Consider the following 15,119-nt stretch of genomic DNA (forward strand, 5'->3'; position numbering starts at 1 on the left):
CTTTCTTTCTTTCTTTCTTTCTTTCTTTCTTTCTTTCTTTCTTTTTTCTTTCTTTCTTCTCTCTCTCTTTCTTTCTTTTCCTTTCTTTTCTTTCCTTTAGGACAAGACTCATGCAGCATAATTTCCCTCAAATTTACTATGATGCAAATGAAATCTTCAATTCCTGGTGCTCCTGCCTCAAGCTCCAGAGTGCCGGGGTATATAACCAGTTCTTTTTGGTTTTGTTCAGTGTTGAATGTTTTTTTTTTTTTTCTTTTTTCCAATTTTATTTTGTATGTGTATTGGCTTGCAACATTTATGTGCACCACATGTAACCCTGGAAGCCAGAAGAGGGTTTCCTATCTCCTGGAACTAGAGATAGTGATGGTTGTGAGCCATCATGTGGGTGTTGGGAATCAAACCTGGGTCCTATGGATGGATCTGTACTTTTAACTACCCAGCCATCTCTTCACATTGTTTTTGTTCATTTGTTTTTTTTTTGTTTTTTTTTTTTGAGACAGAGATATCAAGTAGACTAGGCTGGCCTTGACTTCAGAGATCCACCTGCCTCTGCCTCCAGAATGTTAAAACAAAAGGTTGGAGGAGCTGGGTATGATGGCGTTGGATACATAATCCCAGCATTCATGGAGGCTGAAGCAAGAGGGTCCCAAGTTCAAGGCCTACCTTGGCAAGCTCCAGGGTAACCTGAGACCTGTCTCAGTAAAAAAGTGGGGGATGAAGTGAAGGTAGGATTACTGGGAATATAAACTCAGTGGCAGAGTGCTTGTCCAGCCCATGTGTAGTTTAGGTCACCCAAAGGTCCAGGAGCCAACCGTGTTGGATTTTGCCTATAATCCCAGCATTTGAGAGGTGGAGGCAGAACTCCTGTGAGTCTGAAATGAGCCTGGACTATATGGTGAGTTCCAGGGCAGCATATGTAACACTTACTGAGATTTGGGCAGAGGCCCATGTGATCCAGGACTCTGCTGTGGCTATGGGGAAAGATGGGGTCTCCCAGGCCAAGTAAGGGAATGAACATGAATGTGTGCCCTCATGACAGAAGGCAACTGGAGGAAGAGTCTTCAGGTACCACTGTCAGGAGGCAGGGAAGGCTGGGGAACCTGGAGAACAAGTTGGGACCCGGCCCTGTGTATCTCTGCAGCATCAGTACATTCAGGTTCTCATCTATCCATCCTCTTTGCAATCTCCCTACTGGACTTTAATTCAGCTCTAGGTCTACCTGGTTGGCAAAATAAACAATCCTCTGAAACAGGACAGAAATGTAGATGTTAAGAAATTTAAGACAGACTCTCTTATAGCTCAGGCTAGCCACAACCATGTAGTCAAAAATGACCTTGAACTCCTAATTCTCTTGACTCCAATCCCAAATGCTGGGCTTTAAAATTTTTTTTTTTTACTCAGGAGGCAGAGCCAGGCGGATCTCTGTTGAGTTCAAGGCCAGCCTGGGCTACAGAGTGAGTTCCAGGAAAGGCACAGAGCTACACAGAGAGACTCCGTCTTGAAAAAACAAAAAACAAATTTTTTAATTCAATTTGTTTGGGCATCTCTCTAGCCCAGATGTTTTTTGGACAGAAATATGCTCTAAATGTGTCACGTGGGTGAAGAGCAAACATGTTCACTCATGAAATTATTTATGCAGCTTGAACTTCCGCTGGGGAGAGGTCAAGGAGGTGAAGGGGTGAAGGTGGCGGTCCCCAAATGTAACTGCAATGATTACAGCCCCTCCATGTGAGCCTGCGCTGTTCCTCACACTCAGTGGCAGTTAAGTGGAAATGGGTTTAATCTAGGTTACACTTTAAAGTTCTTTATTACTAGGGGTTTGCATAATTTCTAGTCTCCATCATCCATTTTGTGATCCTAAAAATAAAAACAATAAAATTTAAAATATGTGTAAGTTTGAGATCTGTTTGGTCTACATTGTATGTTGCAGGCCTGACGGGGCAACAATAGTGAGCCTCTGTCTAAAAGTAACAAAGTAACAACAAATCCAACCAAACAGCAAGATTCTAAAAATTGAGGACCCAAATTTTTATTTGGGTTATCTGTGTTGGGAGAATTCCTTCCTGGGGAGACAAATATCCACTCTACACTCACAGGGTCTAATGACAAATCAAAGTCCAATCCCACCCAAGTTCACTCTGGGGAGTTTACTGGGCTTACTTAGAGGATACAGAGTTATTGACAGACAGAAGTGTGGGTGACCCCAAAGCAGTCAGACTGAAGTTCTTCCCAGCAAGGACACCTACTTCCAGCTTTAAGCATCCGGTACAGAGGCTCCAGCGATCCCCAGGCCACTAGCAATTAGAGCAGTTGCATTAATGTCTGGAAGGCGTGGCTGGAATCTCATCAGCCCTTTCCCACCTGCTTCTCTGAGGGAATGTAAACAGGCCTCTTGCTGGTAGGCACTGATGACCTGAGGGAAATGGTGGCCACTGCTCAGAGGACAGAATGCTACACTTTACACACCATAATGGGTACCAAACTGAGAAAGCGCAGGTTGCAGACATGGCCGTCAGTAAAGTGACTGCCTGGCAAACCTGAGTTTAACCTCCAGCACCCAGGTAGTCAGGTGAGAGCTAGGTGGCAGAAGCAGGAGGATCCCAGGCAATCTAAGCAATCGGCAAGCTCCCTGGTGACTGGGAGAGCTTGTGTGGAAACCGTGGACCATGATAGAGGACACCCAGTGGCAACCTCCACATGCACACTCTTGAGCATCCACACTGCCACCCATAAAAAGAAAAGTATTTTCTAAAAAGGCAGAAACGTAAGCTGGGCGGGGGTGGAAAATGACATTAATCCCAGCACTGGAGAGGCAGAACCAGGCGGATCTCTGTGAGTTCAAGGCCAGCCTAGGCTACAGAGTGAGATCTAGGAAAGGCACAAAGCTACACAGAGAAACCCTGTCTTGAAAAACCAAAAGAAAAAAGAAAAAAAGGCAGAATATAATCTTGAAAATGATATAAAAAAACCCGATGCATCACATATTAACATAAATATTTTTATTGAAATTAACTTGGAAAACAAACGAGACAGCATTGTTCCACACATTTTTGCAATCTTTTTCTGACAAGAGTTGGAGTCTCAAATGTGCCTCATCTGAGCTTTGACTGAAGTAAATGAAGAATGCTTCACCGGGAACTGTACTGTAGGAAGGAAAACTGCCCAGGATTTCACAACCCCTGCAGAACAATTAGCCACACAAGAACCACGGCAACAAAATGGTTCCTCAATAAAGACTGCAGCCATGGACTTAGCATCAGGCTGGCAACTCCTTCCACGGCCAGCATGTTTAAAGGAAATTTGAGCTCTTGTTAAGTCAAGCTGAACTTTTTTTTTTTTTTTTTTTGGTTTTTCGAGACAGGGTTTCTCTGTGTAGCTCTGCGCCTTTCCTGGGACTCACTTGGTAGCCCAGTCTGGCCTCGAACTCACAGAGATCCGCCTGGCTCTGCCTCCCAAGTGCTAGGATTAAAGGCGTGCGCCACCACCGCCCGGCTGAACTTTTTTTTTTTTTTTTTAAACTTATTTAGGCCAACAATTGAACCCAGGGCTTTGGGCAAACACCCTACTATTGAACTATACCCACAGGCACACAAATTAGGATTGTAGTGTTTTAGAGCTTACAAAGCCCAATTACTCATTCTTAGGCTCCCTCATGAGAGATGAAGGCCCAGAGCAGACCTGGCTGGTCCAAGGCTGTCACTTCCTCATTCAGCTGTCCAGTGCTATCTCAGAAGGAAGACAAGTGACCCACACTTCCAGACTTTAAACAGGTTCCATGTGTGTGCCCTTGTGATGCCCCCGCAGGACAGCTCTGTTCTGGTGATGAACAGTGCACTTTTGGAGGTTGTTTCTCGCATTGAAGATGCCCCTTCTCAGGTCACTCTTTCCACATACACGAGACAGCAACCATTCTCGAACTTAACAACTTTATTTGACACAACATACAATATGGCTGTGGGAACAGCAAACTCCCAAGACAAAGGAAAGAAAAAAACCACGGCTCTATCTATTTATAATTAACAGGAAGGCAAGTCACCACACGAGTTACAAACAGGTAAGCTTTAGGGAGAGTCTTTTTTAGTGACCATACCTGAAAGACAAAACAAATGACCTCATGAGGATGCTGGAGAGGAAGACCCGAAAACCAAAACATTTTCTTTCTTTGTTTGTTTTTCCAGAAAGGGTTTCTTTGTGTAATCCTATCTGTGCTGGATCTCACTCTGTAGACCAGGCTGGCCTTGAACTCAAATTTGAGATCAAAGGCATTCGCTACCACACCTGGCTTAGCTTTAATAATAAAAATGTGATCAACTACCTGTAATTTGGTATCAGAATCAATCAGCTGAGCTAAGCCAAAGGGACTTGGAAGGCTGAGGCGGGAGAGTCCTAAGGAGGCCAGCCTGAATTACAGAATGAGATGCTACCTGAAGGAAAAATAAACAGCCCCAAACAACAGGAGCAGGCTTCCATGGGCACATCTAAGATCCTGCTCTGGGGAGGCAGAGGCAGGAGGAACTGGGGGGGGGGGGGGGGAATGCCCAGGCCAGGCAGGGCTACACCAAGAGACCCCAAGCACCACTAGGACAACCCTCCACACCCAAGAAAGGCAACAGTCGGACAATGAGATTTTGCATAATGGAGCTATCAGGGTTGGGTTATAGAGATTTACTAACTCATTTCGGTGGTGGCAGGGATTGAATCCAGGACCTTGCACATGCTAGGCAAGTATTCTACCACCGACCTTCACCGCCTAGCCCTGGGAATACTTGACCATAGTTTCTGACTCCCATATTTTTCACTTTGACAGACCTAGCAGATTAAAAAAACTCCTGTAAAATGCTGGCTAATCCCTGTTTATTTTCTCAAAGCCTGGCTTAAAAATAAGGCATGGTGGTACACGCCTTTAATCCTACCACTCAGGAGACAGCAGGTGGATCTCTGAGTTTGAGGCCAGCCTGGTCTAGGCCAGCCGGGGCTACTTAGAAAGACTCTGTCTAAAAAACAACAACGAAAAAGGCATGCTCCCCCACTCCAGCTGCTTCAGCTTGAGCCCAGTAGGAGAATGACATTAACCAGAGGACCCGGACTTAGAACCCCAAACAAGGTGAAACACCTACTTTTGGAATTCCCACTCTCTGTTGTCCAACGGACACACCTGCCTCGTTTTGAGCCATCGGGAGATGCAGTGGAAATGGAAGGCATGCTGAAAGAGAAGACGAGTTGTTATGGGTCACTGCAGCCATGACCTACTGTCAACACCAGTCACGGGGACAGGGCAGCCACAGATGAGAGGGCAACATCCCACAGAACATCTTAGAACTCTTCTTTTATTTATTTAAAAGTTTTTTTTTCTTTTCTTTTCTTTTTTTGTTGGAGACAGGGTTTCTCTGTGTAGCTTTGCACCTTTCCTGGATCTCACTCTGTAGACCAGGCTGGCCTCGAACTCACAGAGATCTGCCTGCTTCTGCCTCCCGAGTGCTGGGATTAAAGGTGTGTGCCACCACTCAGCCCCCTTCAGACTATTAACATGACTCATCAGGAAAAAAACAAATACACAAACAAAAAACCTAAAAATGGAGAGGAGGAAAAAAAAAAAAAAAAAAAAAAGCCTTTCTGCACGCTTATAATCCCAGCACTGGTAAGGTGAAGTAGGGGGAACCAAGAGTTCAAGGTCACACTCAGTTAAACACCCAGTTCAAGACCAGCGTGAGCAGCAGGAGACCCTGTCTAAAACAAGGCAACAAACAAAAAGCCCCCTCAGAATTTCCAAGAGGCAGAACCCGAGATACTTCCCACAACATCTAGGGATTAGGGACAGTTCATCCAAAGATAGGCAAGACACCGGTCTTTATCTGCCAACTCCCTGCTAAGTATCCTACAGAATGGGGCTGAACCCCTCAGGACAGCAAGAGCTCAGGGCCGGGTGGCTGTGAAGGAGGTTTCAATGCAATCGGTCCTCATCTTTCTTCCTCTTCATTTCAAATGCAGCAAAGGGTGTATTTAGCAGACAGTACAGTTTACCAAGGGCATACTGACAGCCCAGGTTAACAGAAGAGGTTGACATCTATTACCTCATTCAAGCCCACGGCAAGCAGGCAGGCATGACAGATATTACTATCTGTACTTTACAGACAGGAAACTGTACCCCAGACAAATGACTTGTCTAATTCACAGAGCTGGTTCATACAAGACTCAGAACTAGCACCCTAGCCTAATCTGGAGGCTTATGGCACAGCATGACCAGGCTCTTCTTTTTGGCAAGCTATCTGAATAAATTCATCTTTATCTAAATTTTTCATTAAAGAAATTTTTTTCCCTTTGGATTTTTCAGGACAGGATTTCTCTATGTAGCCATGGTTATAAATAAACTTGGGGATCCACCTGTTTCTGCCTCCTGAGGAATGGGATTAAAGTCATATACCACCATACTACCTGGCTCAAAAATTCTTAAATTTAGATAAAAGCCAGGCGTGGTGGCATATGCCTTTAATCCCAGCACAGGCAGACACAGGCAGATCTGAGTTCCAGGCCAGCTAGGGCTACACAATGAGTGTCTAAATACCAATTTAACATTACATTTGTGTTTATATTTGTGGGCACAAGTATGCACGGCACTCACATAGAGATCAAAGATAACTTGTGGGGTGGGTGCTTCTCCCATGGGGGTTCCAGAGACCGAACTCTGGTTGTCAGCTCGGCACTAAGCACTTTACCCAGTGACCCATCTGAGCAGGCTCAGGCTCACCCTTTCCCTTCACACTGAAGAATGGCACCTTCAGTCTGAACGTGGTGAGGGCAAAGCACCTGGTGTGTTTCCTCTATCTCTATGAATGTGTAACATCGTCTGTGGCTAATGAGGTCTATGAAACGGTCAAAGGGTCTGACAGAGGGGAAGAGTGGGCAGGAGTGGGTGGGAGACAGCCCCAAGGCTACAAGCCAAGCCCTGAGCACTAGTAAGGGTCACCCCCAAATCTACATTCATTTAGTTTTCCTTTAAAGATCATTGTTTTTATTATGTGTACTGTACGTGTGCCTACTGTGGGTATATATAGGTGCCTGCAGAGGCCAGAGGTGTCCACTTCCCCGAGCTGGAATCACAGGTGGTCTTGAGCAGCCTGCTGTGGGTGTTGGGAACCGAACCTGGGTTCTTTGGAAGAGTGGTATGTGCCCTTAACCACTGACCCCCCATTTAGCTCTTTCTTTTCTTGTTTGGTTTTTCGAGACAAGGATTCTCTGTACAGCCCTGGCTGTCTTGGAACTTGCTCTGTAGACCAGGTTGTCCTTGAACTCACAGAGAGATCTGCTTGCCTCTGCCTCCTGAATCTAGGATTAAAGGCATGTGCCACCACTGTGTAACTTTCTTAACAAATATTTCTTCTTACTATGTCCTGGGAGCCTTCTAAGTACTTTAAAAATATTTATTTTCGGGGACTGAAGAGATGGATCAAGAGATTAAGAGCATTGGTTGTTCTTCCAAAGGACCTGGGTTCAATTCCCAGCACCTACATGGCAGTTCACAACTGTCTGTAACTCCCGCTCCAGGGGATCTGACACCCTCCTACAGACATACATGGAGGCAAAACCCCAACGTACATTAAATAAATAAATCTTTTAAAAAACAAACAAACAAAACATTTATATGCTTTGGGTGTGTTCATGTGGGTAGGTTAGGACAACTTGTGAGTCAGTTCTCTCCTTCTACCATTCGTGTCCCAGAACTCAAGCTCAGGTCACAAGCCTTGGCAGCAAGGCCCCTTATCCACTGAGCAATCTCACTGGCCCTCCAAGCACTTTTGAAAAGTTACATCATTTAATCCTGTTTACACTTTCACTATTAGCCATATTTTAACCTAGGGAACCCAGGATTAGAAATGTTCAATGTTCTGACAAAGTCACTTAGCTATTAAGACAGAAAAAGAGGATGCTGAGCCCAGAATCTGTGACTCCTTGTGTCACAACGGAAGTTGTGCATCCATGGCTTGACTGGTCAGGGCAATTTTATCTCATGTAACTAAGACTATGGTTCTATAGATAAATTTTTAATGTGCCTGAAATAATATGTTTGTTGTTTCATCTCCTTCACAGCTGTCATACCCTGCAAGGCTGTACATTCAGTCCAACACTGCAGTACTGAATATTTCTGGAGCAGCACAGCACAGCACAGCACAGCACGCACGCACTCACTCACTCGGCATGAAATCTAACTTACACAGAGAACTGAGACCTTAACACTCCACTCATTCACCAAACCTCATCCCAGACACTTCCCTTATAAGGTCTGTTGAGAAGGTGCAGATACTCTCCCAGGACTGTTCTCCACTTTGAAGAAAACCCCTGAAGGTGTCTAAATATTAAACACTGCATAGGAAAGTAGGCCCACTTAATAATAATAAGACAAACTAGTTTAACTACTGTTTGTCTGGTTAAAGGTAAATACTATAAGGATTTAAAATCTGTTTTTATCATTTCTATACCCTTTGGGAGAAAGGTGGGCTACTCATTTTTCCCCCTAATCATTTTCAAGACTGGCTAGCAGGGCAAGCAGCAATACATGCACAAGCCATTCGGATAGGTAAAGATGATTCCTTACATTACAGACGCCCCACGCGACAGTACACTCTTCGGAAGTAGCAGATGCCTGGTTGGCCTGACATTCAATGCCTGTGGGAACAAGAGCAAAAGCATCACTGGACCTGGGGGCAGCTTCCAACCTGGCCAGGCAGGTCCTGAAGTGGGTAACTGGCCATTAATCTTCCCCCCCCCCATTAATCGTTTTCAATGGGTGTGAAAAAAGTGAAGAGGGCCGTGTGGTGGCTCACACCTGTAATCCTAGGACTTGGGGGAGGAGGCAGAGGCAGGCGGATCTCTGTGAGCTACAACCTACTCTGTGGGCTACACAGTGAGTTCCAGGAAAGGCGCAAAGCTACACAGAGAAACCCACTGATTCCCTTGTCTTCCCCCTTCCCGCGCCCCTCCCCGCCCCCAGAAACCCTTTCTTAAACAAATTTTTTTTTTTTTTTGTTTACGGAGGCTAGGCCTGGGGGCTCATGCCTGAAATCCAGGACTCATGAGGCAGAGGCAGTCAGATATCTGTTGAGTTCCAGGCCAGCCTGGACTCTACAGTGAGATTGTGTCTCAAGCAAAAACAAACGACACCCTCAAAAGACAGACATAGTGTGCATGCCTTTTTCCCCAGCACTTCAGAGGTGGAAGCAGAAGGAACCACTGAGCTGCCCACCAGCATGACTTCTTGTTCTTTTTGAGAAAGGATCTCATATCATATGACCATGGCAACTCATATATATATATATATATATATATATATATATAAATATATAATCAAGCCAGGCGGTGGTGGCGCACGCCTTTAATCCCAGCACTCGGGAGGCAGAGCCAGGCGGATCTATGTGAGTTCGAGGCCAGCCTGGGCTACCAAGTGAGTTCCAGGAAAGGCACAAAGCTACACAGAGAAACCCTGTCTTGAAAAACAAAACAAAAAAAAAAAACAAAAACAAAAAAATATATATATAATCAAGCTGTCTTGAATTTGCTATGTAGTCAAGGACGACTTTGAACTCCTGATCCTCCTAGTTCTACCATTGTGGTAGTCTGAATGTATTTGGCCCCCATAATCTCATAGGGTGTGGCACTATTAGGAGGTAGCTTTGTTGGAGGGGGTATGGTCTTGTTGGAGGAAGTGTGTCATTGTGGGGGCGGGCTTTGAGATTTCTTATGCTCAGGACACTGTCCAGTGTCTTAGTCCACTTCCTGTTGTCTGCAAGATGTAGAACTCTCAGCTACTCCAGCACCACATCTGCCTGCATGCTGCCATGCTCCCTGTCATGAGGATGATGGACTGAACCGCTGAAACTGTAAGTGAGCTCCCTCAGTGAAATGTTTTCCCTATAAGAGTTGCCATGGTTAGAGCTGGGTGTTGGTGTCACTAAGGAAGTAGAGGTGGATCTCTGTGAGTTCGAGGCCAGCCTGGTCTACAGAGTGAATTGCAGGACAACCAGAGCTGTTACACAAAGAAACCCTGTCTCGAGGGAAAAAAGAAAGAAAGAAAAAAAAAAGAGTTGCTGTGGTCATGGTGTCTCTTCACAGCAATAGAAACCCTAACTAAGACAACCCACATAAGTACTAGGATTCCAAGTATATACCATTACACTCAGATTCGTCACAGGTTTTTGTTACATAAGTTCAATATTTTATTTCGTGATATTTTGAACACAATGAGGGAAGCAGAGGCAGGAAGATCATGAATTTGAAATCAATGTGGGCAACATACTGAGTTCTAGGCCAGCCTGGCTATTGGCTATCTCAAAAGAAAAAAAAAACAAAACAAACAAAAACCCAAAACTTAAAATAAACAAACAAACGGGGCACTTAATCCCAGCACTCGAACAGCAGAGGCAGGAGGATATGAGTTCAAAGCCAGCCTGATCTACAGAGCAAGTTCCAGGACAGCCAGGGCTAGAGAGAAACCCTACCTCGAGAAAAAAAACAAGAACAAGGGACTGGAGAGATGGCTTAGTGGTTAAGAGCACTGGCTTCCAGAGAACTTGAGTTCAAGTCCCAGCAACCACATGGTGGCTCACAACCATCTCTATTGGGATCTGATGCCCTCTTCTGGCATAAAAGCATACATGGAGACAGAAAGCTCACACCCATAAATAAATAAATCTTAAAAACAAACAAACAAGACAAAAAACGTGTACACACTGTATTATGAGACAAAGTATCTAGTGGGGAAAGAACATGCTGGGGCTGTGCTGTCCACCCAAGAAGCATGTTCTCTCCAATCTAGAGACACACACTGACTTGAAACAAGGAAGGTAAGAAGGATGAGAGCCCCAAGGAAGTAAGATTTTCTCTGGATGCACCTTGTGAAAATACAAGGGACAGAGACTGGCATGCACACAACTGGAGACTCCACTCTGTAAACAGCCATGTTTCAGTGATGGCAGCCGCTGATCTGCTCTCAGTGTAGCACAGGAAAGGTCAAAGTTCAAACAAACTTTGGGTCATCGACAACTATCAGCAAACAGCACATGGTGCTTTCCAACACACATCTTTGGATTCATGCTTTCCAAGTCGGAGTGATCACAGACTGTTAACTCCATTTGTTTTTGTTATTCATCTAGCAAATATTCAGTGCAGTTTTATTATGTACTAGACAACATGTTAAGAGCAGTAAATAGGGCTGGAGAGATGGCTCAGAGGTTAAGAGCACTGGCTGCTCTTCCAGAGGTCCTGAGTTCAATTCCCAGCACCCACATGGTGGCTCACAACCATCTGTAATGAAATCTGATGCCCTCTTCTGGCCTGCAGGCATACATGCAGGCAGAACACTGTATGCATAATAAATAAATCAATCTTTTAAAAAAAAAAAAAAAAAAAAAAAAGAGTAGTAAATAACATAGTTACAACAGAAGACCACCTAATTAAATGACAGACATAAAGAAATACTATAGTATATCTTGGGAACATCTGAGAGAACCGCCCAATAGCCTATGTGTGCATGTGTAAATGTGGAGAATGTGTAGGGGATATACACACATATATTATACACGCACAGATGCTGTTTGAACCCCAAATATAGAACTTGAGATTATATAGGGCTGACTGTCAATTTACCTTATAATTTATTCACTTATTTATCTAATGTGTATGGGTGTTTTGCCTGCACCAGAGAATGCCTGGTGCCCTTGGAGGCCAGAAGAGGGCATTGAATCCCCTGCAACTGAAGTGATAGACCATGGTAAGCCTCCACTTGATTGCTGGGAATTAAACCTGGGTCCTCTGGAAAAGCAGCAGCCAGTGCTCTTAACTGCTGCCATCCCTCCAGCCTGTGACTGCAATCTTGCCCAACAAAACCTAGCTCAGATAAGAGTACTGTATCTCAAACTTTAACCCTGGCTGGCCTGTAACTCGCCACAATACTCCTGCCTGCCAATGCCTCCCCAATGCTGGGATTATAGGCATGCACTGCCATATCTACCTTCAAAAGTAATTTTCTTTCATTATTTTTCCCTTTGTGTCTGGATAAGATGGGAAGAAAGGGTAACTCTTCCTACAACTCATTCTCAATGGGATCTTGTTGGCTTTTACAATGAGTAATTTATTCTGAGAGCTGGGTATGCCTCCAGGACATCATTTTAAAAAACAATTTAACTTTTTATTTGAAATGGTTGATATCAACTTTGGGCAAATTAGTTTAAACTATTTAACTTAATAATAAAAATAAATGATTATTGGAGCTGGGTGGTGGTGACTCAGGCTTTTAATCCCAGACCTCGGGAGGCAGAGGAAGACGGATCTCTGAGTTTGAGGCCAGCTGATTTACAATCCGAGTTCCAGTATAGTCAGAGCTACACATAGAAACTGTGTCTCAAAAAATGAAACAATCTATTTCAAACACACCAATGGATGAGATGCATGAGTGCTCAAGGGTTCTGACTGTGCTTTGTATCTACTTGTGAAAAAGAAGTCAGTCACACTGGAAAGACCACCATTTCTATAACCTCCTTAACTTCTTCCCATCGTCCTTGAGTTACTTACAAAGATCCATAATGTGGTTCCTGCAGATGGCACAGTTATCAACCACGATATCCCAGGCCCAGAGGGCTACTGCATTCCACTGCAAAGAGAAAAGGGGAAAACAATGCATTTTCCTTGTAATGTAACAGACTCATTAGGATTTCAGGTTTCAGCTTCAGCTACCAAGTCCCTGGCCATAGGGACTATCAAGGAAAGAATGTTTTTGGATTATACTATTTGTACTACATCCGAGGACAATAGCAAACCACATACATGCTTCCTCATTCATCTAAAGATGGAGTATATAAACACGGGACTCACTCTTCAATCTTTTGCCTATAGTGTACAATAATTTAGGGAGCCAAACCAATGTAAGCAAATTAGAAGTATCTTTTTTTGTTTGTTTTTTGAGACAAGGTTTCTCTGTGTAGTTTTGGTGCCAGTCCTAAATCTTGCTCTGTAGACCAGGCTGGCCTTGAACTCACAGAAATCCATCTGGCTCTGCCCCCCTCTCCCCTCAGTGCTGGGATTAAAGGCATGTGCCACCACTGCCCAGCTTAGAAATATCTTTTAAACCCCTGTTTTAAATTTAAGTTAAGTAACATTTCAGTTCTCAGGCAGCTTTCCCTGGCAGTTGTGGAAAGACTCGAAATCTGCAGAAGTATCTGCTCTTTAAGCAGTTTTGGACACACATCAGGGAGGCGAACAGAAAGAACTAAGATGATGACTGGATCATAAAGTGGATAATCGTGGGATAAGCTGGATAGCTAGTTACCCAGCATCAGTACACAGAACAAGGTCATCACTTGAATCTTACCAGATTAATTCATGGCAAAGCAGAATCCACTACAATTTTCTTTTCCTCTTATCAAACAAACTGATGTTCTCAACTTTTATATGATCAAACTATTAATTCTAGTAAGTCGATTTAAAAGTAATTCAACTGGCTTCTGCAATTATACATACATTGCCAGTCACCCCTTTGATGTGACTTCTCAACTCTTCATCTCTTCCAGATTCAACTCACAGTTTAGTAACTCCTATACTACTTTTCATACCACAACATCAACTCCAAGGGAAAAACAATTACTTTTCATTTTTCAGTATGGCTGCTAGCTGTAACTGAGCAGCAATGGCCACAATCAGGCGCCAAAAAAGGGGGTGGGGTGGGGTGGAGTGTGCTCAGCGACACGTTCCAAAAATATTTAAGAAGAAAATCTCTCCCCTACTTCTGGATTTTCATTTTGAACAGATTTATGTAATCTTTCTCCCAAACTGTTGGCAAACCATGAAGGGGAATAGCATGCCAAAAGACGTTCCACATTATTGCTTTCTCGTTCCCAAGTCATTAACAATTAGTACTCCACTTTCCTAAATGCGGCAAGTTCTGGGCCTGCTTTTAAAAGAAAGCCCACCGAGCTTTTTAATGACTGTTTTTTGTTAGAAGGGCATCCGGACATTAGAGAACTATGGGACTGGCAGAAGCTATGTGACAACCAGTAGACATCTCGGAAGAACCAAGCTTTACACCCGAGACTGGGTCTGAGAGGCGAACGAAGGCCTCATACAATCGAGCACCCAAACCAGGTCTCCCGAGTGTCAATAGACTCGAGGATCCAGGGAGGGGCGGGGCACGGAGAACCCCGAAAGGGCTCCTCAGAGCCTCCTCTGCGGTAAGACCTCACGTTCCCGGCTTTCTCCGCACTACCCCATCCTCCACCCGCCGCAGTCTCTTCGAAGTCTCCATTCCGCCCACCCCGCCCAGTCCTTCCCCCACCTCTCAGCCACTTCAGTGACAGCTCAAGCGCTTGGCTCCCGCAACCAAGTCGACCCCGCGTATTTCAGTAAGCGGCTCTGCGATTGGCCCCTCAGCTTCCCCAGCGAAACTAACATGGCCTCAAATAGTGGGCCACCGTCATGCCGATCAATCCTAAGGCCCGCCCCCCAGCTTCCTTTAGTGGTACCCGGTCCCAGGAACGCCCCGAAAAGCAGCTCTTTCCCCCGCGCCACGCTCGTTCTCGGGCTTGCCAGCCATATCCACGCCTCTCTAGCTTCCCTGAGGAAGGTGCTGGCGAGACCCAACCTTTTTCACTTCAAAGCGCTTCTTGCCCGCGCCGCTGTTGGTGCCGCTGGGGGTATCCACATCCATCGCTGCCGCCATTTTGGAAACACACTGCCTATCGCCGGGCCACTGCGCCTGCGCATCGGCTCATCTTTCGCCTCCTGCTCCCCACACCAGGCTCCTCCTCCCGCATCCCTCTCCTTATTGGTGCGCGCGGGGAGAAGGGGCGGAGCCTATGGCCACGCCCCTTAAAGGCGCAGGCGGAGGTTCCTCTTGGCCCTCAGCTGGGGTGTAGGCTGGAGTGATTGAGGCGGGGCCGGGCGGGGTCGGGCGGGGCCGAGCTACGTGATGGAGCCGGTGGGAATGTCCGTGAGATCTCACGCTGCTCGCCTTCGGGGGAGCCCGTTTGGCCTGGCTTCTTCTTCTGGGGCGGCGGCTGCTCCCCTCTTCTTTGCCCGGACTTATGCCTAGTACTTTTCCATATCGCTGCTCGCCCCCCGATGCTGTGGTGGAGGGG

General features: G+C 45.4%; 1 protein-coding gene across 1 annotated transcript; it reads right to left on the reverse strand.

Moving 5' to 3' along the window:
- Window positions 1-5,090: 5,090 nt before the first annotated feature.
- Window positions 5,091-14,782, reverse strand: Rbx1 (ring-box 1). The gene is made up of 4 exons (XM_059247860.1): window positions 14,624-14,782; window positions 12,562-12,640; window positions 8,591-8,661; window positions 5,091-5,203 (listed from the first exon to the last, which is right to left on the reverse strand). The coding sequence occupies exons 1-4, from the start codon at window positions 14,699-14,701 to the stop codon at window positions 5,114-5,116; spliced, it is 318 nt and encodes a 105-aa protein (XP_059103843.1). The 5' UTR covers window positions 14,702-14,782; the 3' UTR covers window positions 5,091-5,113.
- Between the last annotated feature and the right edge of the window lie 337 nt (window positions 14,783-15,119).

This window comes from Peromyscus eremicus, chromosome 20 (assembly GCF_949786415.1).
Source record: "Peromyscus eremicus chromosome 20, PerEre_H2_v1, whole genome shotgun sequence".
In the NCBI taxonomy this organism is placed as follows: domain Eukaryota; kingdom Metazoa; phylum Chordata; class Mammalia; order Rodentia; family Cricetidae; genus Peromyscus; species Peromyscus eremicus.